The sequence below is a fragment of the Gobio gobio genome (assembly GCF_949357685.1).
Source record: "Gobio gobio genome assembly, chromosome: 3".
NCBI classification, from domain to species: Eukaryota; Metazoa; Chordata; class Actinopteri; order Cypriniformes; family Gobionidae; genus Gobio; species Gobio gobio.
The window spans coordinates 28,086,866-28,114,600 of record NC_137099.1 but is presented as its reverse complement, the minus strand read 5'-3'; the positions used below and the strand labels follow the sequence as shown (position 1 = coordinate 28,114,600).

The 27,735-nt window shown below is 39.6% G+C and overlaps 1 protein-coding gene across 1 annotated transcript in view; it reads left to right on the top strand.

Moving 5' to 3' along the window:
- The window catches only part of cxxc4 (CXXC finger 4), a gene marked incomplete at both ends in the record, with an annotated part of 37,469 nt that extends 11,348 nt beyond the window's left edge, over positions 1 to 26,121 (top strand). The window contains one exon of the mRNA XM_079812152.1: positions 26,077 to 26,121. Coding sequence (XP_079668278.1) covers positions 26,077 to 26,121 — 45 coding nt within the window. The remainder of the gene's footprint in view (positions 1 to 26,076) is intronic.
- Positions 26,122 to 27,735: the final 1,614 nt, after the last annotated feature.

Here is a 27,735-nt window from a genome sequence, read left to right as displayed (position 1 = left end):
AAGTGAAGTGACATGTGGCCAAGTATGGTGACCCATACTTGGAATTTGTGCTCTGCATTTAATCCATCCAAGTGCACACACACACACAGTCGTGAACACACACACACACCGTGAACACACACCTGGAGCAGTGGGCACCCATATTGCTGCGGTGCCCGGGAGCAGTTAGGGGTTCGGTGCCTTGCCCAAGGGTCTCACCTCAGTCGTGGTATTGAGGGTGGAGGAGAGCGCTGGTTATTCACTCCCCCCACCGACAATTCCTGCCAGACTTGAGACTCGAACCCACAACCTTCGGGTTACAAGTCTTTCTCTAACCATTAGGCCACGACTGCCCCTGGTGACTACTGGTGTGGGTGGATGGGGTCTATTCATTAAAGGTCCCATGGCATGGATTTTTTATTTTATTTTAAGGTGTATTTATATTGTTAGTATGAATTTTACATTATAAAAAGTCATAATTTAGAAATAAAAGGCATTTTTTATATACTGATGTTTGCCCTCTGGCTGAATGCCCTGTTTCAAGGGGCGCGTCTGCTGTGAGACTTCAGTGAAAACGCCCACTGTTGTGATTGGCTGACATCTTTGCATTTGAAATGAGTATTAGATCTTGTAGCGGAGGGGGCGTGGTTTAACAAGGTCTATGAGGCACGAGCCTGCCAGAGAGACGGATGGACCTGAGTTCACTTCTCATCAGTTCTCTCAGCACGTCTCAGTTCAGTGAACTGTTGTAGTTACTAGCATATACTTCAGGTTATTAGTTTATTTCTAGTCGGAGGGACTGTCACTCATGTCAGAAAGTTAGTAACTTTAGTAAATTATGGATCAGTGCTGACTCGAGAGCCTAGCCCGGATACCCTCACGCTTACCCCCCGTCTGCTTAATCTCGCACCGCGCCTGATGCCTCCGCTGTGGGCGAGATGCAGTACTGGGGGTCGGTGATGTTGAAGGCCGACCGGTCAGTGCAGCCCTTGCTTCGGCGTGCGTGAGGTTTATCTCTAAAGATGTGGCTCTGTCGATGTTGAGCAGAAACTCACGACTGTATGCACATTTTAGAACAGATAGACACGACGAGGACGTACAAAAACACTGTCCTGTCAGGAGAGAGAGAAGCCGCAGCGTGTGCACGAACAATAAAGTTTTGTGTGAACTTGATTAATTAGCTACACATCAGAAATCACTGATCACAGATCAGAAGGAACTGAAAAAAGACTTTTGTTTTCATTTGTATATCCAAACACTGAGAAACTGCCAGCATTCACTCGTTCACAAGCCATGATCTCTCGAGGACAAACAAATATGGCGCTCGCATGGGCGTGCCAAATTCTCCGGGCAGAGGAAAGGGAGGTAACTGTTCCTGTTATGACATCATAACATGAAAATTCAAGATCAGCTCGTCTGGGCTGTAATTTTCTCAAAGGCAGAGAAAGACAGCCAGAACTCGGTTTACACCGATCAAAATTTCTAGCCACTTGGGGACAATATTCAGGCTAGGGGAACTCATATTAATGTTGAAAAACCTCATAAAATGAAAATTTCATGCCATGGGACCTTTAACCATTGCTGCCTCACACCGGCGAAAGACCCTATTGTTTTCCGAAGGTAATTTTTTATTTTATTTTATTTTATCTTTCAGGCACTTTTGGGTCCCTTAACATGCTCAAAAACTCTTTAAACTTTGCACACACGTTGGAATCATTGGCCATCAGGGCATTTATATGGTTGTATTTGAGGGGCTATGTAGCACACCCCATTAAGCCATACACCAGTCCAACAGGAAATTGGCTATCATGGGTCGTTTGAAAAACGCATGCTCTGGAATTTGATATACTTGTCCTAGGGCAGGGGTGTCCAAACTTTTTTAAAAGGGGGCCAGATTCGATGTTGTGGACACACCCGGGAGCCGGTTCCTTTTCTATTATATATATATATATATATATATATATATTAGGGATGGGCATTTTTGTCAATTTCTCATTTCGATCATCGATAGGTCTCAAAAACGAGTACTCGAGTAATTGGGGGCGGGGCATGTGCAGGGGGCGGGGCATGTCCGTCATTGAGATAATGAAAATACTGTTATGAAAATGGTTGTTGACAAATACAAACGTGACATGAAAACGGGTATATGAAAACATGAACATATAAAACAAAAAATAACTGCTAGATTATGATGCATAAATGTCTTTGAAAAAGAAACATCTTTATAAAATGACCGTCTCAAATAACCAAGTCAGTAATATCGAGCATTGCCTTTGAGCTGAAACTGTGAAATAACACCACCCTGCAGAGCTTGCTAGCTGGTTAATAAACTCAACCAAACGCACCCTATATCAATATTAATATGAAGATTATTATGAACCTATTACGACATAAATCAACACAAAAGGACGTGAATGCACACGTGAACTTCAGCGTGCTAGATTTTACAGGCGAAGGGTTTGAAACGGAACATTTTGAATGCGCTCTTCCCTTAACAACGCTGATACACGGACAACGAAAGCACACAGAAACAACATTTTATTAAAATCCTGTTCTCATTATAATGATTTGACAGATTGACTCTGCACATCATGTTACTTAATTTTATTATTCATGATCGAAGCGTTTACAGACATCACTGCGCGTTTTCGAACTCATAGCGAAAAACCAACTTTAAATAAACTAGGTCTACTGTTAAAAAATACGAGAACAGTATAGCACTGCTGCATTACTAATATCAATGAATCTGAGAAAGAAATAGCCTATCTGAAAAGAATATGACCGTCTCTAAACCATCATGTCGAGCATGAAATATGCGTTTGAGCTGAAACTGAAGAGAATGAACAACAGCCGGTATAACGGCAGCGCTTTTCTAGCTTATTAAGCTCAACCAAACGCTTCTTATATTAGATTAATCAGATATAGACAACATAAAAGTAATCTTACAACGTGCATCTGCAGATAAGGACGCGGATGCGCACATGAACTTCACGCGCTAGTCTGAGTGTTCTCGCTAGTTTCTCTGTGGATCAGCTGATACACGGGGAACTAAGCACAGATCATTTACAGCATTCTATTTCCATTGTGTTTTCATTATAATGCTATGTAGGCTATGACAGATTGGCGCTGCACATCTTGCACTAACCATTTAATGATCTCATGATTCCAGACATCACTGCAGTGCACGCCTTTATTTCGCCGCGGTCTGGAGGCGTGCTGTAAAACGCTAACCAATCAGACCTCCGCAAAACGATGCAATAACCAATAAAAAAGAGACAAATATTTTTTTTTTCAGGGCGATCATCGTTCTCATGATCGATGATCGCTGTCACATTCGAGTACTCGATTACTCGACCACTGTTGCCCATCCCTAATATATATATATATATATATATATATATATAGAGTGGGGAGAATAAGTATTTGATACACTGCCAATTTTGAAGATTTTCCAACTTACAAAGCATGTAGAGGTCTGTAATTTTTATCATAGGTACACTTCAACTGTGAGAGATGGAATCTATACAGCCAAACGACCAAACCAACTTAAAAGTTAATTATTCCCAATTATTTATATTCACAGATTTTATAGTATTTGTACACCCTTTACATTTTTATTTCAATGTTGTAATTATCATTGAATTTTTAATTCAATTTGAAGCAGATTTGTTACGTGACAGCATTAATTCAAGTTTCTTAAGGGTCAAGATCAAATTATCTGCATCTCTTATGCCTGGCTCACACTACAGGAGTTTTAGGCCGATTTATGGCCGATTTTCCCCTCCCGAGATTCTGAGAAAAAATTTTGTCCACGACCTCGATCGGTTCCGATGTTCGGCGCAGATTATCTGGTAATGTGAGACATTCACAGATAAAATCTTGCCCCTCCCGATCTGCTCTCACACAAATCGGGCTCGCCCCGATCATATCAAACATGTTTGATATTTATCGGGATGAGCAAGATTGTAATAACGTAAGTACTGTCACAATAGCCAATAGGAAACAAGTCTACGACTATGTATGTGCGCGCGCGCTGTGTGTGAGAGAGAGAAAGCTGCAAACCATTGTTTCTTATAAGTAGACACATTTCATAATACATAGCCTACTATACTAGCACCAATTGTATTTTCATATTTCAGCACAAATCTACACTGTAAAAGATGACACTCTCGCTTTTGAACTAGGCAGGCAATATTATAACGGTAAACATTCTAGCACACTATAGCCCTATTCGCACGGGTTTAGTAGGCTATTATCTGGGGACATCTGGTGATTTGTATTAATTGCAGAGAATGTCTGTGATCTTAATCCTGTCCGAATCGGCCATGTCTGTAATATGTAAAGTAAATATTCCCCCGCAAATGACCTACCATATTTCGCCAAACACCGAGGCCCTGTGATAATATTAGTCCCGTGCGAATCGGCATCTCTGTGATTTGGCCGGGTTTAGGCGGATCGTATATCATTTTTGCAAGGTTTTTGTTTCCTGTGTGCATTTTTATCTTTATCTTTAATGAAGAATGGCACTAGGCTGCATAAAATGCGCACCGTTATGAATTCCCGTGCGGCCGCGCGGATTATACTTTCACTTTAGAATGAGCATCAATTTGGGAGTATATTGCTTGAATGGTGTGTTTAATATTCTTAATGAAAAACACAAAAACAGAAAATGACAATGACAAACTCGCTTAAATGGGCGCTTTTACATTTAGGTTTGAAACTGAATCTTCCGCCGTATATATTATATTGCTCAGTTCAGTTTTTAATTGTAGCGTCTGTTCTCTAACTTAACTAAATTATTATTTTTATTACTATAAAACAATCAAAATGATATTGATACGACTGTTTATAATTTCATACAGCTATATCTATAACGAAAAAAACATTAAGTCTTGACATCATATCCGGGAGATAAGTCAGTAGGCTAAATTTGAGTAAAATCACAGGCTTTGCTTATCCCGTGCGAATGCGCCACGCAAAATTCAGATGTGGGGAGTAATTTCTAAATCACACGAGGTCCCCAGATAATACTAATCCCGTGCGAATACTAGGGCTTATGATAGTAATATAAGGTAAATTTTACCTCCATTTCTCGCTGAAGAACTGACAGTCCATGTTGATCCCGTCTCCCCAACCATTTTCTTATTCTTACGCTTTTGTTTTTTTTTTCACAACAAGCGATCATTATTGATAAAGCAAGTTTTCGGTTTACAGTATCCATTTTCCCCGATTCCGATCTGCTGCGTAGATCACGTGACGCGCTTCCTCTGGCACGATAATCTTAATAACATTTTGTAGTGTGTGATGCTTCACGAATTTCAAATCTTGTAGTGTGAGCATGTTCAAGATTTGAGGGAAGAAAATCTGCAAAGATTCTCCTGAAGTGTGTGCTGCAACCAGATTTTACAATCGGATAGGATTTTAAAACTCCTGTAGTGTGAGCCAGGCATTACACTGCAAAAAGCCACCCCCATAATATCTGTCACCACTGAAATGAATGCACAGCTCAGAGTAACTGTACAGCATGTGTGTAAAACTGCAATAACATTATAAAGTAATTATTCTATCAAAAATAAATCTCTAAATCAAGTGGCTGTGTCTATAGTATTATACACAACATTATAATATTATTTTCAAATAAATTTTTATATTATTATTATTGTTATTATTTAAAATTATTATTGCCCCTGGTTCAGTAAGGAACTCTTGTAATAAAGTAGCAGTGGTTGGGACAAATTTTAAGTATCAACTCCGCTTAAAAAGGTGCAATCTAATCCTGTTTACATGAAATAAGCTGCTCCCGAGCAGGTTTAAGCTTATGGACCTGTTGCTATGACAGTAAGTCCAGGATGAGCTTCGAAGAACCAAACAATCCAAGATCATGCCAAATCGTCAACAATCAAACCCAGCTAACCGAGTTAGCAACATACGAAGAACGGACCCCTGATTTGCACGTTAGTGTTGTTGATTAAGTCAGCACAGTTTCAGCTGGCTTTAAACTCAATTAAATCTCAGATAGATTTGCAGCTCGTACCGGAGACCTCTGTGCCGAACTCAAACGCTCACTGGCTGTTTAGTGGTCACGTGATAGAAACACTCAGCAAGTTCAAGTTCAAGTTAAATTTTATTTGTATAGCACATTTCCAACAGCCCCCAGGCTTACCAAAGTGCTTTACAGAAGAGCAAGAATATCACACATACAAAAAAAATAAAAAATAAACCACATGAAAATATAAAAACCACCTTTAGAAAAGTTTAACATATCACTGTAATCAGTACACTAAGGAAAATAAAAAAGTTTTTAGCAGGGACTTGAAAATAGACAAGGAACGGGCCGGCCTAATCTCTAAAGGCAGGGTATTCCAAAGTCGTGGCCCTGCCACCGCAAATGCACGCTCACCTCTACATTTTAGTCTAACGCGTGGAATGACCAACAAAGCCTGATCACAAGAACGGAGGCTTCTGGGTGGAGAATAGGAGTGAAGGAGTTCAGATAAATAGACAGGAGCTTTGTTATGTAGGGATTTATACATGAAGAGGAGAATTTTGAAGTCTATTCTCTGTCAAATCGGCAACCAGTGAAGAGATCTAAGAATCGGAGTGATGTGATCATGTTTACGACACTTTGAAAGCAGTCTGGCAGCAGCATTTTGGACAAGCTGAAGTCGCGCAATTTGAGATTTAGATATACCGCAATATAGGGAATTACAGTAATCTAAACGCGACGTAATAAATGCATGAACAGTCATTTCGAGAGTTTTTGGGGAGAGAAAGTTTTTAATTTTTGACAGCAAATTATACAGCAAGTAAACATATTTGTTCAGAGTCAGAACGAGTTGCGGTGCGCATAAGTAGCACTGTTTTGTTCCGCTTTTGGCTCGTTAATGTGTCCCTGGCCTAAAATCTAGTACTTGTGTTGAATGTCCCTAAAATGCCCCCTTGTGTTGACATTGTGAAACTGCACGATTTGTAAATTATACAGGAAATCCCACAGAATAGAATCTTGCTTAAGAAAGAGCTGCTTGTTTTATTTTTTGTTTGTTGATTTTCAAATATAAAACTTGTTGAAATTTTTTTGAACACTTTCATCTCGTTTGAACAAAACCGTGATAATATGGATAATTGTGATAATTTGGGTCACTATAATCATGATATTAAATTTTCATACCATTCCATCCCTAAAGTCAAGGTATTGAGGAAGCTAAATTGCGAGTGGATTTTTGATTTCTCAAACTGTTTGGCTGTGGCGAGGCAACAAATTTATGGTGAGGCAACACATTTATTTCCTGTTAAGGGATACAGGAAGTTCTTGATGATATGATAACTGTGAGTCAAAGGGTGCGTCCCAATCAGCCCCCTAGCTCAGTAGTCAAGGCACTGATCAGGGAGTCAGCCCATTGACTTATGTCCTGATCAGTGCCCTGACTACTGAACTAGGGAGCTGATTGAGACGCACCCAAAGTCATAGCACCACCAACTGGCAGCAGAAAGTATCACTTTCAAAATTCTTTGAAATTGCCCTCTTATTTTTACCCAATTTGCTTCAATCTTCATCAGAATAATGTCAAGACACCACAGATGTACACCTGTGAAGGGATTCTTGATATCTTGAATACTGTTGTCATGGCAACAAAAACTTTGAATATTCTTTTCTGGCATTTTTGAGACTCTTAGCATGCTTCAAATTGCATGCACATCAGAGATGTCAGCCAGAAGACACGGGCAAAGCCTGTGGGCGTGGAGGAGGGGCTCTGTAACACCACCGTCTAAAGTTGGGGTTTGTTTTACCTACAGTCCCCAAACTTGGTACATATATTGTTCTCATCGAGCCGGACAACGTTCTAATTTACAGTCATTAGCTTTGACCAACAGGAAGTCAGCTATTTCTTGTTTGATTTTTTTGAACCAAGCTCTGAATTTTTTACTACTGCTCCAAAGGCCGTCATACAATTTACACCAAACTTTCTCAAGATGATGCCAATATATTGAATATGCTAAATTGTGGCAAGAGATTAAAGTAGACAAGTAGACATAGTTTCATATTTTATATAAATAAATAATAATTAAGTATACACCATTTATTTCTATATAAAATAATACAAATAAAAAGTAAAAAACATTTTTTTTTAAAGAAAGAAACACATCCTAGACATCCTATGACATGAAAGTCATTTAAATTTAAATGATCTGATGGATGTGGCTATTGTGTTTTTCGGTCATGGTGGCACCAGCTAGCTGCAGTTAATGTGCCGTATGCGGCTTTGACATAGCATTTTATATTTACCCACATTTTATATTTTGCCCACCATGCACAGTTTCCCTAAAGCCACTGGGGTGGTGGCAGTGCCGGGGATTGGGCCCGTCATCGCTGCTTGCAGCTATATTTATATTTTGTTCCTCCTTGTCATATGAGGGAAAAAAGTGTAATTCTATTTGTACTGTGTCATGTCTTATCTTTATTTCTGAGTATATGTTGAATACAGTATAAGGTTCTAGCTGATTGCATATGCTGATTGTTTAAAACTTCATTGAATGAGAAAGTAATGGGACTATACAAAGGATGTTAGGGTCCTTAATGTTTCTGTAATGTGTTTTTGTTGTTGTTGTTGCTTAGACTACACTACATATGTGCAATGAGTATGTTCTGTTTAGGTTTAGTTTTCTTTCTGCTGCTGTTATCCTATGTTCCTAATAATTATTTAATACATTCCACACCTGTTTCTGTTCTTCCAATTATCACCCGGTTATTTAAACCCTGAGTTCTCTGCAGTTCATTGTCCTGTATCGTCAATGTTAAGGTGTTGTTGAAGTCTGTTTCCTGAGTGTTCCTGTGTATTTTTGAATTAAAGACTGTTTCCTTTGATTATTACTGTTGTGCGCTTCATTTGTACAACTAACTGTGACAATATGTAAGGGATCCCCTATTTTTTTGATTATGTTAGAGGTTTCTTCTTTACCTCTTCTTCTGAGTCCATGAAATAAATCCTTCTCAATTTTTGTAATGGGTTATGGCTTCTTAGCGCATCATTTTCTATGTTTTTTCCTGGCTTCTGAAAACAAACATCGATTAAAATGACATTCTTTGATTCAATCCTAACAAACTTTTAAATGTTGTTAGTGGTTTGTGCTGAAATGTAACTGGCTGTCTCAAGAACTTTTTTTGACATTCCCTTACGAAAAATATGTTTATTCAAGTGTGCTTTTAGTATACTTCTTTTAAACTAAAAATAAAGTATTCTTTCAGTTTTCTTTTTATATACTTCTCATAAATATACTTTATGTACTTCTCAGGAATATACATGCACTTAAAGGGGGGCGAGGTCTTCTGACTTATTTACACTGTTAAAGAGTTGGATTCTCATGCTAAACATGGCCAAAAAAAAAAAATGAGTTGGACGTATGATAGAGTATTTCTGTGCTAAATACACTCCTTCCGGATTCTAATACGTTTCGGAAAGCTTTTTATTCTTTTTTTCTCTCGAGTATGGGCCTGTTTGAGGTCATAATAGGTGGAATTGCTTGTGGGCACTTCTCCCGGATGAGTGCATACAGAGTGCGCACATCAACGAGCTTCGGTCGGGCTGCGCTGGCATTTTGTTTTTAGACCAAGAAATCAACAATGTCACTAAAGAAGTGTGTTTCTGGTTGTGAAGGAAAGATAACCTTATTCAGCTTCCCAAATAACCCAGCGTTAAACAGTGGATGCAGTTTGTTTTTCCGGAGCAGCAACTAAGTTTGTGTTTGTTTGTTCCCTGTCACAAATCGAAACCGGTGAGTGAAACTGCATCAAATGTTTGTGTTTTGTTGGCAATCAGCGCGTAAGAACATATAATGTAAACAACACATACGTATATTGAATAGAAAGTTATCCAGGGAGGGATAATGCCAAGAACGCGCTCTCTTTAGCTCCTCCCACTGCTCTCCTCCACAAGTTTGGCTGTTTTCGGAAAAAATTAGAACAGCGTATCTGTCTTTTATAAATATAATAAAACTTAAGACTCTTCGAAAATATGAAGGATGCAATACTACTCCATAGGTACTCAAGATTAACATGAGATTGACTGAAACTGTGTGTGCTATTATTATTTAGAATGGAAGCACAGCTGAAAGGTTTGGTTGAGCTGCGTCCTCTACTGTACGTGTGTGAATTTGCATTTTTAATTTTGGTGTGAAAGGGTCTTTTCATTTTCACAAGAATATAACTTTTTTGTTATAAAAAAAACAAAAACAAAGAAGCCCAGTCCAGGGGAGAACATAATATGAGAACACATTGCTTTTCTTAAAAAGTAAAGTAACGCAATTAGTTACTTTTTAAGGGAGTAATGCAATATTGTAATGCATTACTTTTCAAAGTAACTTTCCCCAACACTGCTTAAAAGTATAATTAAGTATTCTAAGTATATTTGGCTTGTAGGTGTGTTTAATCTTTTGATTGAGTAGCCTACTAAATACTTTTTTCACATACTTTTACATACTGTATTATAAACTTACATTGTTTGAAAATATTGATTTATAAATAAAACAGATATGTTCCTAATTCTGAGTATCTGTATTTTTGTATAGTCCACTGGTAGTGTACATAGAAATTTCAAATCTACTATCTACTATCCTGGTGTTGGCGTGACGGCGCGAGTCAGCGAGTGGCCGCAAAAGACTTCCGGTGTTGGTTCGTTGGGCGTTTCCTTTGAGTGCTCACCCGCGGGCTTGCACTATCGGACCGCGGGGAGCCGCGGCCATCTCCCTGAGTGCTTCAGCATTATAAAAGAGCATTTTTTCCATTCACAAAAGAGCAAAATACACGGTTTGACCCTGCGTCTTTTTCAAAATGTCATTCAAACCGTGTGTTTCTGGATGCCGTCGTTTTCTGTCCCGAGTTGACGGTCATGATCGTTGTCTCACGTGTTTGGGCGTTCAGCACGCTGAGGCAGCGTTCGTGAATGACTCATGTTCCCATTGCGGGAACATGACCATCGCAGTGCTTAGATCTAGGCTCGAATACCTCAAACGGGGTGGAGTCCCAATGTGCATCTCCCGATCTAGCGGTCCTCCCGCTGCAAAGCAGAGGGCTGCTACTTTGGCGGATGCCTTTGGTGGAGATCTGAGGGTGACGGTCAGGGCTTCCCCGACGGGTCAAAAACCCCTTGAGCCCCTCCCACCCTCCGCTGCGCCGGTGGAGCTTTCGGAGGAGTGCGCTGGTTCTTCCCACGGGGGGCTGGCCGTTTCCTTTGGGGCTCCGGCTGAGGATATGATTTTGCTGGCTGCATCGGAGGATGAGCTAATGGGTTCTGGAGATGACGACCCGGCTGCGTTGCCCCCTTCGGGTGTGGTAGCGTTGTCCGAGCCGGATCCAGAGCTTACGGCTATGCTCTCCCGGGCCGCCGCGAGTGTCGGGCTCGAGTGGAACCCTCCACCGTGTCCCGAACCCTCGCGGTTGGATGATTGGTATCTCGGGGCGGCCCGTGCTGGTTCTCAGCGCCCAGCCCCAGTGCCATTCTTCCCGGAGGTGCATCAGGAGCTCACAAAGTCGTGGTCGGCGCCCTACAGCGCCCGGCATCGATCGACTGACTCCTCCATCCTCACTACCCTCAACGGTGGTGCGGCTAAGGGCTACGTGGGGATACCTCCGGTCGAGCGCGCCGTGGTGATGCAACTGTGTCCCAGGGCCGCGGTCGACTGGCGTAATGCCCCGCGTCTCCCCTCCCGGGTGTGTAAGTTCTCGTCCGGGTTACTGGGCAAGTCTTACGCTGCCTGCGGGGAAGCCGCATCATCGCTGCATGCCATGGCGCTCCTGCAGGTCTACCAGGCCAAAGCGCTCAAGGAGATGCACGAGGGTAGTGCCGACCCAGGGATCATGCAGGAACTGCGGACAGCGACGGACCTCGCCCTCCGGGCGACGAAAGTCGCTGCCCGCTCCCTGGGTCGGGCGATGTCCACTATGGTGGTACAGGAACACCACCTGTGGCTGAACCTGGCTGATATGCGCGAAACCGACAAAGTGCGGTTCTTCGACGGCCCTGTCAGTCAGGCCGGCCTCTTCGGCGACGCCATCGAGAGCTCCGCCCAACAGTTCTCGGTGGCCCTGAAGCAGACGGAGGCGATCAAGAATATCCTGCCCCGGCGGACCGCTGCTGCCTTCACCCCTCCGCCAGGTACAGCGCCTCCTCCTGCTCGTCGCCGAGGGTGTCCTCCTTCGTCCGCCTCCGCCCCTGCTAAACCCAAGCAGCAGCCTCCACCCGGGAAGCAGGGCGCCGGACGCAAGGGGGCCGCCCAACCCGCTCAGGGCCCCGCTAAGTCTGCCGGTAAACGTAAGGGTAAGCGGCCCTGAGACGGGCAGCCCAGGGACGGATGGATCTGCTCGGAGGGAGATGGTGTCCGCACTCCACCCCCCCCCCCCCAGGAGGACCGGGGGGCCAACAACATTACATCTCTGCCACTAGCTCCTCGGAGCTCAGTGGTACCCACATTGTCAATAAAAGAGCAGTTTCCTATGTCCCTGGGCCCCAAGAGGGCCAAGATCGTTGTGCGCGACGCCCCCGGGCCTTGCCACTCCAGTCTTCCCCTCTTCTCGCCAGGGGGCAGTGTGAGGCAAGAGGACGCCCCCGGGCCTTCTCTCCCACACACTGCCCCACCTCGGAATGTTCAGACCCTTCTCCGGGTCGCCTACGGGCCGTCCGAGTCAGGTCTGAACATTCCACCTCGCTGCCTCACCCCGGGTACGTCTGTGGTGCCGTTGGTCCCGCTTGCTCAGTTTCTGGGAGCCTGGCTAGAGGTGAAACCCCCATTCGTTAGTCACTAACGTACGTCGTAGTGACTGAACAAAAGGGAACACACTTTACTCCCCTCCAGAGAGATTCCAGTTTTTGATGGAGATCAATTTCCGTCCTTTCATGCAATCCTTTGAACATGGCATAGAAGATAAAACGACAATAGTAGGGATAGACTTTACTATCTGGAACTATTCACTTCTGGCCAGTCAAAGGAGCTTGTCCGAAGCTGCTTGCATATGGATGCTAGAAGCTAAGAAACTCCTGAAATGAAGTGAAGATCACCAGTCCTTATTTGGAGAAAGCCCTGAGTTTTAGTAATACTAAGGCTGATGATGGAAAGGCACTTAATATTTATGCACTTTATTTTAGAGGCTGTTGCAATGCTGCCGATGTTTGATCATGATTTGCCTTCCAACCTTAAGCAGACTATATCCAAGCTTCCATATATATTACGTGGAGAAGCACAGCATGTGACCTTCTTGAAATAACACACAGTAGAGGTAAATTCCAAGATGTGTTTGCTTTCATTGAAAAGCAGGCAAAGATACTCCACGATCCTCTCTTCTGCAATATTCTAGATCCTACTTCTGCAACATTCTAGATCCTACTTCTGAAACAAAGGGCATTAAGGCCAAGTCAGAGTTTCATCTTTTGAAGTCTGGGAGTAAGAAAAACATCTTTGCTGCTTCCATATCACCACTGATATCCAGTATGAAAGTAGTAAAGAGTGCAGATACTACAGGTGTTGCATTGCAGGCTCCCTGTTTGTTCTGCTCTGGTAATCATGCATTGGAATCATGTTGTCAGATAGCTTTAAAACCTCATGGAGAGAAGGTTAATTTTCTAAAGGGAAAAGGACTATGCTTTGTATGTCTTCTAAAGGGGCTCATGGTCAAAGTGTGTAGAAAGTGTCCAGACTGTAAGACTTGTTAAAAAAGGCACCCAACAATTCTCCATGTTGAATGCCCCCTAAAGAGCAACACACTTCCCAGAAGGATAAAGGTGTCAGTAACTTTATTACAATTGCCATGGTATCAGCAGAACAGGCAGGTCAGTTCCTTATTCTATAAACTTGCCATTTTGCCAGTGAAGACCAAGGCTTGCAATGGAAGTAACAATACAAATCTATGCTTTTCTCTATCCCGGAAGTTCAACTACCTTCTCAGAAAACCTAATGGAAAAACTGCATGTGAGAGAGAGGAGAACAGAAGTTCTACTCAGGACCATGGGACAAGAGAGACCAACATGTACATACAGATTAGATGGGTTAGAAGTAAGCACCCTCAACATTAACAACTTTTTGCCCCTGCTGGAGGTTTTCATTCAAGCTTCTGTACCAGTTGGTAAAGAGAACAGTGCTGACCATATCTCAGAGAGGTCAGTTTGAAAAGGATTGAAGCGGAAGTCAGTAGAGTTAAGGCTCCGAAGCTTATAGAACCATTGAGGATCATTAATAGTCAAGGGAAATGACTGTATGCAGTCCTTAAGTTAGGATGGCTCATTAGTGGCCCATTGGGCAGAAGCCCATCTATAAGTAGAAATGGACGACTAAAGGTGGTCTGTAATAGGATCTCAATTTCCAATCTGGAAGAGCTTCTCTTGAGCCAGCTAAATGTGACAAGAAGCATGAGTATTCAGTTGAGAACAGGATGTGCCTCAAAATTGCTACAGACTTTGTCATCAAAGAAGATGGTCACTATAAACTTCGACTTCCATTTCATCAAGAGGAGCTCCACCTGCCTATAATAGAAGGATAGCTGAACAGTGAGCAATTACCCCGATGAAGAGATGAAGAGATTTCAAATGGATGATGTGTTTTTTGCTGACTAGAAGGAATTCATGAGTGACCTCATGAAGAAAAGATCAGCTGTCAGGAAAATTTGGAAGACTGTGGTACATCAAGACGTGTACCACAAGAGGAAAAAGACAATTAGGGTCGTGTTTGATTGTGGGTCCTAATTGCAAGGCACATCCCTAAATCAAGAGCTTCTTCAGAGACCTGACATTTCAAACAGCTTCCTTGGAGTTACCCTTTGATTCTGTCAAGAACCTGTAGCAGTCATGATAGATAACAAAGGAATGTTTCATCAGATTAAAGTCACACCTGAGGATGTTGACTTTCTGTGGTTCTTGTGGTGGCCAAATGGTGTGACATTAGTTAACCACTGGCAGAGAATCGGATGTTGGTCCACATCATCTGTGCTGTCTCTTCACATAGTTGTGCAAACCATGGTCTCAAGAAAATAGCAGAGGATAATGAGGGCTGCGTTGGTAAAGAGGTTCTTAGTACCATTTGAAAGAACTTCTATGTTGACGACTTAAGAGCTGTCTGTGCCACCAGCGGATTCAGACTGACAAAGTGGACTAGTAATAGTCTTTCTGTTGTAGCTCCAATACCAGTAGATGAGAAGGCCAAAGAAGTTAAGTTGGATCTTGACAGAGATAAAGTCCCTGTGGAAAGAGCTCCCCGGAATTCAGTGGAGCACTGAAACAGACTAATTTTTTCTTTAAGATTAACTTAAAGGAGCAACAGTCCACCAAGAGGACCATTCTTTCCTCTGTGAACTCTATCTATGATCTGATTGGGTTCCTTGCCCCATTGATTCTTCCCGCAAAGAGAATCCAACACAACAGGAACTTTTAGTTGTCTACCTCTTGAGGTTAAAAAAGTGGACAAAGCTTGTTAAAGAGATGCAGCATTTTGTTTACATGCTTGGCGAGCAGAGCAATCCATCTTGAAATGGCCATTCATTGGATACAGATTCCTGTATTTTGGCCTTGAGAAGGGTCACATGTAGAAGAGATCAAGTTCAAAAAATGAAATCAGACAACGGAAGTAACTAGGTAGGAGCTGAGCGAGGACTTAGATTGTCTCGCTCATCTGAATCACAGCAAGATCAAACATGCAATGTTGAACGAGGAAATCAAATGAGGTTTTAATCCTCCCTCAGGGGCTTATCATGGGAAGTATGGGAAAGGCTCGTCTGCACAATTAAGAAGTCTCTGTATTCCGTCCTAAAGCAACATGCCTTAGATGAAGAGGGACTACAGACAGCGCTCTGACAGGTAGAGGCTATAGTGAATGATTGTCCTCTGCTGAAAAGAAAACCAATTCTGCCACCAGAATTTTAGTTAATAAAAATGACTCGTATTCAAGACGGAGATGGAGGCAAGTCCAGTATATCTCCTTTGAAAGAGATGGACAAGAGAGTACCTGCCATTAATGCAAGAATCTTATTCTGGACGATACATCACCCAGGAACTCTTGGCCTATCGGACGGATCACAATGACCTTACCTGACAAAAGAGAACATGTTCGCCACATCTTGATCAGAACAAAGTCCAACATACTGGAAAGACCTATTAATAAGCTTTCTTCTTCAAGAGTATCTTTGATAGTAACTTCAGTGGTTAGCCGAGTTAACAAGCTCTTTTGATGAAGTTAACGACTACTTTTTGCCATTTTTAAATACTTTTTGTATTTAAATACTAATTTTAAAACTAATTTGTATTTTTTACGTGTGTTTGTGTGTGTACGAACTATTTGAAGATCTATAGGTACACTGTAATATGTATTTTCATGGCTTCTCAATGTATATTTTCAAAAAAATTTCTTAGATAAGGGGCCAGGACATAAGGTTTCTAATGTTGTTACTAATGTCTTTCACTATATGTCACTCTCTTTCTGTACTCCCCTGTGGTAAAGGGAATTCTTTTCTTTTACAATAAACAGGTTGCTCAAAAAGTGCATAAAGGTTGCATAAAGTGGACACCATTATTGACAACTTTGATCTAAACATCTTTGGTATGTCTGGAAGAGGGATGTCCAAAAATGGCCAATATGTACAGTAGTTTGTCTGAGCTTGAATAACTCTGTTAGGAGAAATGACTCCTCCCTCTAGATGAGTATGTTTGGTGGAGGTGTATTCAATGCCGTAATTTAACAAGTGCAGTACAAAAGGCTCAAATATGGAAATTCTTGATACATTTTCATACCCTCATGTTGTTCCCAACATGTACTATATAACTTTTTTATAAACTTTTTTTCACATGTGTATGTTCAGATCTCGCTGAGGTCAGTTTGCAAAGTCTGAAAACCACCAATCGTAAACAGAAGAAAATCACAGTGTACATCTAGCGTTACAGACAGTGTGCATTTCAAAATATATAGATATTTCGGCTAAATTGGATTATCTCTACCAGCCAAATTAATTTTTTTCAGAATATATCTTACAATCTGTATTATGATTAATGAGTAAGCAAGAGAATACCTTAAATACAGAATTGACTTGAATTTGAGAGCATTTTTATACATAGAAAATAGTACAGACTTTTTCTTCTTTCCTGAAGGTGACTAAAATAACTGACATTGCAAACAGACAGACCGAGTGCTTCACATGCAGTTGTGCTTCAGCTTAATTACCTTAAATATTAGTGGTCCACAAGATGCTGTCCACACACATGCTGGTGAATCTGTTTAGAGAGGAAGGCCAGTCAACTCCTGTTTTGCATTTTGATTTAACATTTCAGAGAACAGGCAATCTGTTCAGATCGCTTAGCCCTCGCACCGATACACCCACATGGCTCATCGCTATGCTGCACTCACTCACTCCCCTGTGCCGACTCCAGTGACTGACGTCCCGCTGCCATTCTTTAAAGGCCTGCGGGCCGCCACAGGTAGGGAAGCTTTCCACAAAATGTCTCCTGAGAGCCCTTTAGAAAGCACCCTGCTGTCTCTGTCTTCCTCTCACTCTTTCACCATCCTCTCACCTTCTCTATTTGTGTCACTCCTCCTCCTTCTTAAAACAATTTTTTTCCCTTTTCCACCCCTCTTAATTTTCTTGATGTAGATCAACAGCTAACAGTGATGTCAACCCCAATTCCTAATAAATAGTAAATAATAATATCCCTAGTTCATAGTAAGAAACAATTAGAATATATCCCTTTAGACAGGTGCTGTGTACATTCAGTGGAAATCAACAAATAAATACATTAAAACTAAAACCAAATAGTTTTTGTTATTATTAATTCTCTTTGTGCTAATTACATAGGTCATCTATGTACCCAGCATTGGCAGATCGTGTGTAATGCTGGGCAAGGCTTAGCCTTTCCCTGGCTGCGGACTAGCGTGGGATTTTCTCACCTAATTTACCACTGACTGCTGCTGCTTCTAATTGCTTTTAGAGGGAAGACCTGCCTATAACTGCTGGTCTAGGATCCGTTTTTTCTATAATAATAGCATATTGTTGGCCAGAGGAGAACTGGCCCCTGGCTTCTCCTAAGGTTTTTTTCTCCATTTTGTCATCTGATGGGAGTTTGGGTTCCTTGCCACTGTTACCTCTGGCTTTCTTAGTTGGGGATATTTAACTTAAATATTTAAATATTTAACGTTTTTGAAAAAAAGTTGCCAGCCCCCAAAGCTTGCACAGTCCTAACCACTTCCTGGGTCGACATTTCACTCAGTAACATTAGGCAGTTTTGATTTATATAATGCTTAATGTGGATGATTGTAATGTGGATCGCTTGTTTATGCTTCTTATTCGTCTGTGTTTTGATCAGGAGATTTAGTACTCTTTCAGAAAATGCGTAATAACGTCCCCTACCGAATAAGATTGAAAACACGGAAAGCCGAAAATTTTCGTCAATGAAAGAGTTAATATTCAAGAATATTACTGATTTGACTGCACTGACACTATTGAATGAGGACTGAACTGAGCTGGACGATGACATCACAACTTTTTCTGTAGAACTGCATTATAGATTAAATGAACTTTTTTAATAATTGATGATCTTTACAACAGAACTGAATCAACACAGAACTAACTTTCAGCTGAAAGTTAGTACAATGACACAATTTTTTTAGAGCTGCTGTAAAGCCGAAATGAACTTCGTTTGCATCATTGAATAATTTTCCTGTTATCACTGTAAAACTGCTTCGAAACAATCTGTATTGTATAAAGCACTATATAAATAAAGGTGACTTGACTATTGGCGAAACAATTTTCTATTTACAATGTGTTTTGCAGCGTTGAACTCGTTATAAGTGCTTTTCTTTTCACATTATAGTGGTTTGGCGAATGTAGACACTTTAATAACAAATAATTTATCGGAAGCGTTTATGCTGGGATGTGTAGGTTGTTTCTAGATAACACATAACTTGAAACTATTTCTATTTAATATTCTATTTAAATGTATTTTAAGGAGGAAGAGCCATTAGCCTTACCCTGGAATTGGTTCACCCTTTGCCTATGGTACCCAATTTGTGTAAAACTAAACTGGTGCACTCATTTAATGAAGTCTCCAGCTTGATTGTAACAGCTCTCCTGGCTGTCTCTTTGTAGAGTATTATGTGAGGGAAACGTAGACGTATAGTCCATGACCTCCAGATATACTTTATGGCTTTCTAGGTTTTTATTTTTCTTACAAGGTCAAATATGTAGAAGACGGCATGGATATTGAATCTCCTGCTCTCTTCACACATTTCTTCTTAAGATTTATTTATCGGTCCTTGTCTGAATTGGTGTTTTCTTACAGTAAATAAGTAATTCCACTTTTCTTTCATTGCTCTGTGCTTTGGTCTGATAACTGTGGTAAACTCAGCTACCAAACATTATTATAATAAGTAAAATAGACATTGTTTCAAGGTTTAGTTAAAGGTGCTATAGGGAATTTCTATTTGAAATTCAGAATATTCCTACTACTTGACAGATATATCTGACACTGTGCTGTCTCTGTGACAAGCTTAGGCTCTGTAAACAGAAGATAGATAGATTGATAGATAGATAGATAGATAGATAGATAGATAGATAGATAGATAGATAGATAGATAGATAGATAGATAGATAGATAGATAGATAGATAGATAGATAGATAGATAGATAGATAGATAGATAGATAGATAGATAGCATCAAGGTGTTGCAATGTAAGGCTAATGCGATCAACTTTAGAATGTGGAAGGTATAGATGAGCGGTGTGTTTGTAACACCCTTGAACTGGGTCCCTATTATATGCCGCTCAAGCGGCTGGGATATTGGCTACCAAGACTAAGATGAGATCTCCTCCTGTGAATGTTGGTGATGGATTGCTGTACCTTCCAGGTTTGAGCTCAGCAACGCCCCAATATTCCTGTAGAATAGAGTGACAGGCAATATATAACGCATCAGTTTGGGCTGACTGCACCAGAGAAACTTTATTTTATATATATTCACAGCCCTGAATTTTTGGCTTGCCCTCACAAACCTAAACTAATTTTGTTATTACAAAGAGATTGATGAATAATTTCTGCTGTTTTTAAGATAAAGACCAAAAGTAATATAACAATGTGACCTTAGAGTGTGATTAAGTAGTGATATTTAGAGAAGGGTGGCTGATGGACAGCTTAATACTGATAAAATACAGTTTAAAAAATAAAATACATTATAAATACATACTGATATAATACAGTTTAATGATAGGCTGGGCAGTATGATATATATACAGTATACTGCATAAATGATCATACAGGAGATTTTGCTACTTATTATCCCATGATAGATACAGTATAGTAATGCAGATGTGCATATCAGTGAGCTAGACTGCTTTACGTTATTTATATTGGGAGTAGTATGAAAATACAGAGCGGGACATGTCCCAAACAATTCAACACAAGTAACCTGATGTTAAATAATTTTATGCAAAGCAGCGTGTAGATGATTACGGTTGTTAAGCAACTTTGCAACTGCACTAATATAGTATTCAAATTATGTGTGTATGTTGTGTGTATGACTATTTGACAATGGCTTCAAATGCAGCTCATTCCATTAAAATCTTTTTAGTCAAGCTTTTAATTTATAATGATAATTGCTACTGTGTGTTTTTTTTTCTTCTTTTTACTATGTATTTTTTTCTTGTTTGATTCATATTTTGTTCTGTATATGTTATAGCGCTTTGAGTTTGAGAAAGGCGCTCTACAAATATAATATATTATTATTATTATTATTATTACTACAGTTGAAAACACCCATTTATGATATTAGTTTTAATTTTTTAAGTCTAATTTCTGAAGGCTTATTTGATTGGTTATTATCAGTGATCTATTCTTTTGGATTACATCCATCAAATTCCAAATAAAAGACAAAATATTCAAATTAATACTTTGTGAGATATTACATTTTAATGTATCTTTTTAATGAAGCATCAAAAAGCATGATTATTAAACGTTTTAGTAACTCAATGTTTTGAATATATTTTTAATTGGCGCATTTTTTTATGCTTTTAAAGGTGCAGTGTGTGAATTTTAGCGGCATGTAGTGGTGAGGTTGCGAATTACAATGACCTAACAATTACCCCTCCCTTTTCGTAGTACGGGGGCCGACACAGGACAAAAAATGTCGTCGTTGGAGAGAGCAGAGAGTGACTAGCACTCTGTAGAGAATTTTGTCCGTTTAGGGTTACTGTAGAAACATAACCTCGCAAAATGGCGATTTCACTGTAAGGGGAGTTATATTACAACAGGAGTTATATTACATCAAATATAACTGTAGCATCATAAATACTGTTACCATAATTAAAAAAAAAAATACTTGTACCATTATACAGGGTTTTGTTCATACTGTACATTGCATTGTGTAATTGCATGTGCACAAATTTGCTGAAATAAACAAAATGTATTGTGCTTGATATTTCATCAAAATATCAGTTGAATTAATTGCCTGTACAATATAACGGTCTGTCACAATTCTAGGTTTTTTTATGTTGAGCAGTGAATGCATGTGAAATATGTTTACAGGTTCAGTGGCAGAAACAGTCTGAGCATATGAGCTATTTTTGTGTTGGGCGCATAAGCCATGAAGGAAGAGAGAAGTGAAGGATTATTTATTTATTTCTGAAAGAACCTGTCAGAATTGCCTCCAAAGGATTGCAGTCATGAATGGTGGCCTGGTTCCCTAGTCCATACGTTAATAAATAATGGATATGTCAGGGCAACGTATGGGCTGTGCGTTATAATGAGCGTTCTGGAGCACATCAGCACACTGCCTGGACTGGTATTCATCTCCTGAAGAGACAAGGGTCTCAGCCACTGTCACTGAACCCAACCCCCCTTTTTCTTTTTCCCCATCAGCCTTCTGTTTTTTAAACTTTACCCTCCTTTTTAACCAATAGAATGTAGAGGACATCTCGACATATTTTTTAGAAAATTCACAAAGAAGAAAGAGAATGTAGTCCATACATCAACAATGGACCCCACTGACATTTATTTTAGAAATAAAAAAACAAAAACAGACATTTTTCTAAATATCTTCTTTTGTTTTCCCGTCATACATGTTTGAAAGGTTAGGGTGAGTAAATGATGACAGAATGTTCATTTTTAGGCAAACCGCCCCTTTAATCCAGGGCTGTTTTGTCTTACTTCAGCTGATGTGTCTTTAACATATACGTCAGCGAGCGTGTTCACTCTTAAACTCATCCACGCTGACAGCCCAGTGCTGATCGAATTTGAGTCTCCGCAGCATCTGCCATTATCATCCTCATGGTCTTGAGTGGTTTATCTGTGGCCTCCACAAATCACCATATTAGGGCTGCTGGGGGTGGGGGAGAAGGGATGGTATTGGATAGGATGCATGTGTGTGCGTGAGACAGAGAAAGAATCTGTGTGCGTATTTTTGCGTGAAACAGTATGTGCATGTGTTTGAGTGCATATATATGTGTTTTTTGCCATTTGATTAGGGTTTGATTATGAGTCAGCACTCATCTCTCCTCTTTTTCCTTCTACTCTCTCTCACCTCAATCAGAGCAGGACATGCACGGCCCCTGTCATTAACTGCACCTGCCATCCCCAATCAGTGTCAATGGCTGTTAGGACCCCTACCGCATCCAGAACTCTCTTTTATTCAGCCTGCCTGATTTTGACTTTGATGTGTCTTTCTTCGCGAGCAGGACATAAGACTGTATTCTTTATTCAGTACATCTCAATCACATAAATACATGTGCTGATTATTTGAAGGCTTTAGGTAAGACTAGAGGTGCACTGATTTGGACACTTTGTCAGATGCAAATAATTGATAATTATTTTATAATATGTTATAAATAATAATTGATATGACAGCCTGGTTTGATTTGACAGCCTCATTGTTTATATGTAGGTACTACTATGTAACATTTACAGGAACAAAAACAGACTTTTTTTTGTTCATATAGGTAAAATCTTTGTCATAATGTTTCTTGAGCCAGCACATTTTGAATTTTGAACACGTGTGAAATTTTGCAGTTGTGGTCTATTTTGTTGTAAATAAAGATCGCCAAATAAAAATTCAAACTGAAGTTCCAGTGGAGAATCAGACTTTTGATGAAAAAAAGATAAGCTCTAATATTATCTGATTCTGAACCAATCAGACCAATTTTACAAAATACTAATATTAACTGTATCTGCATGTATTGGGCACCTTTAGAACAAATATAAAATTATTTTCCCTTTATTCCTAACAAAGGCTAAGCTTTAAATGCAGGATTATATACATGTATGCCCATGTATTTGTCCTGACATCTTTTGATTGGAAATAAAACCTCAAAGTTACTTGCATGTCCCTATTGTATCACTACCCCCCACTACCTCCTGCCCCCCACCCTCCTCTCTCTCTGGGTGGTTTGATGGAGTGATTTTGATGGAGTGCGCAGGCGGGAGAGAGCCGTCGTCGAGCTGTGCTAATTGAGCTCTCTTTGTGCCTGGTCACAGCAGTGAGGCGAGGAGAGACGGCTGGAAGTGAATTTGAGCAGCACTCAGGAAGCCTCAACCAGATCAATAGTGCGAGACTTAACAAAACGCAGACATGCCGGCCACGCACATCAGGGTCATTACTGTCTATAGCGAGCCACATTTCCACCAGGGACTGATCAATGGGGGAATATATAGATTTGGAGAAACTCTTTCCCTCCAAGCCACATCTCTTTTTCTTAAGTTTTTTATTCAAAAGAATATATATATATATATTTTTTTTTGCATTTCTAGAAATATATCGCATCACTTGGATTCATTTTCTGTGGTTGGAAGTTACAAATATATGTGAGAATAGAGTTACTCTATGCAAATAGATTCCTTTGTCCCTGTCTCTTTCTGTTCCTCTCCTGCTCTTTACATTTAGTCATTCAAGTTTTTGTTTACTGAAGATATCATCCTCCTGCACCCTTAGACTAGAATTCTGGATGATTTTTTTGTTTTATCCCATATGATTCTGAACTTTCATGAAAATACTTGATGCTCTGCGTGAAAAATAGTTCTTCTTATTTTCTGAATGGACCTTTGACGTTAAGGGAGCTTGGCTCCTTCAGAATAAGTGTTGGTCTAGCTGTATCTTTATTGCTTTAAGAGTAAGAGGTCACAAGTTCAAATGTCATTTTTTATTAAGCACAAAGACTCAAATAACCATAGAGTAAGTGATTTTTTTTTGCATTGAGTACGAACAGGAATGTCAAGTGTGAACGTGAATGTTGAGTGCAAACGTAAGCAGTTTTGAGGAAAGTGTGGAGTCCATGCAATCATTCTGGAATGTCTTCAGTGATAGATGCGGTTCTTGATTTCAGCAATGCACCCAGGTTTGAATGAAATGTGTAGATTACTTTATTATTTTAATGTTTACTGATTTTATTTATATGATTGCTGTGTTTTTTAGTTTATAGTAACCCTTTATAGTGGTTAGTATGTTAAATGTTGAAGTCCATGTACATCTGAATGGGAAGAATGACATGCTCGTGCACTGTGAAAGCAAGCGATGTGTTGTGATGAGGTGAATGTTGAATGAAACTACTCTCACCTTTTGTCATTACATTTGGTCCTGTCTCACCACTTGCTTGCTGGATAAATGTCCTTGCACTGAATGATCTTATGATGTGCATTTATTGTGAACCATTATAAAAAACTACCACCAATAAAGCCTATATCATCTTTGGCCTAGAACACCCTTTTAAATAACTTACATAGATGAATAGATATGCTGTTGTAACGAAGATCCACTGGAGGCAAGTTGAAGGACCCAAGTGCAGTTTATTTACAATAAAACATAAATCTCAACATAAAACAAAGACTTGACTTGACTAGATCCAAACATAAAACAAAGACTTGACTTGACTTGACTTGACTTGACTTGACTTGACTTGACTTGACTTGACTTGACTTGACTTGACTTGACTTGACTTGACTTGACTTGACTTGACTTGACTTGACTTGACTTGACTTGACTTGACTTGACTTGACTTGACAATAACGAAACTCACCAACAACAGGTTACAACATTCAATACTTGACAAAGACACATGGCAAACATGAGGGCTTAAATACACACACACTAATGACAAGACAAGTGACACCTGTGAACAGTGATGAGACAATGAACCAATGACAGGACAAGACACAAGATCACATGAGGGCATGGGAGTCACATGACAAGACCAGGAAGTGCACGACAAGACTGTGAACATGACAAACTCAAACATAACCATGAACATAATAAACTGAAAACAGAACCAAGAACAATGAACATGAACCAACACCAAGACACCATGTGACAGCTGTTTGAAAAGTTTTGATTTTATGCTACATTCTTTTGTGCATTAAAATCTGTTGAATGCTCCATTGCTTTGAGCTTTAGGCATATATGCCCATTTATCCTACACCACTGGCTCAACCTGTTTTTTTTTTGTTTTTTTTTACTTTTTTTTCACACACACACAAACATAAAAATGCGTCACACAACACATTATACTTTCTTATTTATTTAGGTTGTTAGACACATCAACCAATGTCTGGACATGGAAACATTTTAAACATGTGTGTCATTAATTACTACACTGTATTTACATTTTAACGTTTATTCCTGAAGATACTGTCACATGCTTTATTTTCTGTATAGTTCACCTACAAACAACAAAATTAAAGGCTCATCTTTACCCTTTACTCTATCTACCCATGGTCTCCCATACCAAGTATAATTGGGAAGTGTGGTTAATTGTGCAGTTGTGGAGGGAATCTAAACATGATTTTGCAATGTATTTGTTGTATGTCCTGTTTTGAGAAAGAAATTGATTTGTTCATATAGATACTCAAGCAGGAGACATCAAAAACCTTACAAAATGTAGGATTTATTGTCTTCTTTTACATCAATTGCAGATTTAATTAAATAAGCTAAGCAAAGAGACTTGTTTGACTTTCTGGTAAACATTTGGATAAATGTATCAATAGAGTGAAATATACCAACTTTTAATACATTAACTAATGTGGGACCTTATTATAAAGTGTTACAAAAATTATCTGTTCTAATAATGCTGATTCTCTATACTTTCCTTTTGTGTTTTCTCTAGAGAACACCGGTCAACAACGGAGAAGCATTTCGATGGTTCTTTTAGGACTCTGAACCTAGTGACGTCATATGCAGTGATGTCAGAGACTTACCACAAAAGGAACTTGCAGGGCAACAAGGACCCAAAATGAAACCCAGACAGCTGATGAGAGAGGGTGGGACAAGCTAAATGAAAATAGAAAAAAAAGAAAAGGAAAAAAACCTTTGTAATTTTATTTCCTGTGTAATTATTATTGTAATTTTGACAGCATCATAATGTATATTTTTCAGTGTCTATCAATGTGTTTCAGTGTCTTGGCTGTACAAGTTGCAGCCATTCTTGTAAAGAACTGAGTAGACAATCATTACAAACAGGAAAAAATAATGTCAACCGATAGGCTATTGGCCAATGGGATCACAAACCTCTTTGAAACAAAACACATTTTTAGAACTGGAGCAATAATCATAAAGGTAATTGTTCTTTGCCATCATATTCCAGCTTTCTATGGAATGATCTTAAGAATACCTCTTTTCACCTAAACCAATAAGTTTGAGAGGACACGGCGTGACCTCTGTTATTTATGTGATGTTTTTGTAATTGACACACTATGTACAAACAGTAAACAAAAGTCAGTTTCTTTATTTTCAGCTGTGTTGATTTTATGTGGCATATTGCAGTGCAGGACACATTATCTTCTTGCCATGGCATACATTTAAAAGTCTGGTAAGACTGAGAGAAGGTGTTTTAAGGTTGTTTGTATAGTCTCTCAAAGTTCGATTGCAATCAACTTAGTTTTGGTTGAAACGGTTTAAAAAGCTGCCCAAAGGTAGCTAGAGAACCATTAAAGAAGTTTTGTGAACATCACAGTAAGATTTGTGACTTGCATTTTTAATTCTCACAACACAGCAAACTACACATTCCAAAATGAATTATCCAATAAGTTGCTCATTGTCTTTACCCTAATGTTGCATGTGTAAATGTGTTTTTAATTAAAAAATTTGTATATTGTTGTTGTGATGCTTTTACGTGTTAAAACAATAAAAGTGTGAGAAACATAATTTGATGCCAGGAAATAGTAACATTTTTAATCAAATCTTTTTAGTTTTGTATATATTTCTTGTCTTTTCGCTTATCCTATTACAAACATACATTTCCCGTGTCTCTGTGTAATTGTAATGCAAACCCTCACAGGTGATAAAAAGTGGGAAGAAAATATGGGGGAAAAAAAACAGGCATTGTCATTGCCATCTTCCCCTGGAATGCAAAAATGTCACATGGAAAAGAGAGTGGCTCCCAGAGGCATTAAGCTTTAAAAAGAGACTGAAATCCCATGCGGTTTGTAATGCGTGCAAAGGGTGGGTTTTGGGGGGATGGCTGGGTGGATGGAATACTGAAGGTTGATGGGAAGACGGGTGTTTGGATAAATCAAGTTTTGGATATCGTGAGGATGGAATCATTTTTCAAGGGTTGGGGAGAGTGAAGGGAAACAATTTATGGCAAATATGAATATACACTAACACCTGGTTTCGAACTATGGCTAGCCTCTAATAGGCAATAACATAGGTTAAAATGCAAAGTGCAACCCTGTTATTTACAAGCATCAGGGTATAAAATTCACATTACTTGTGAATTTTGGACATTTACCACCCCTTTTTATTTTTCCAATTGAAATATATAAGC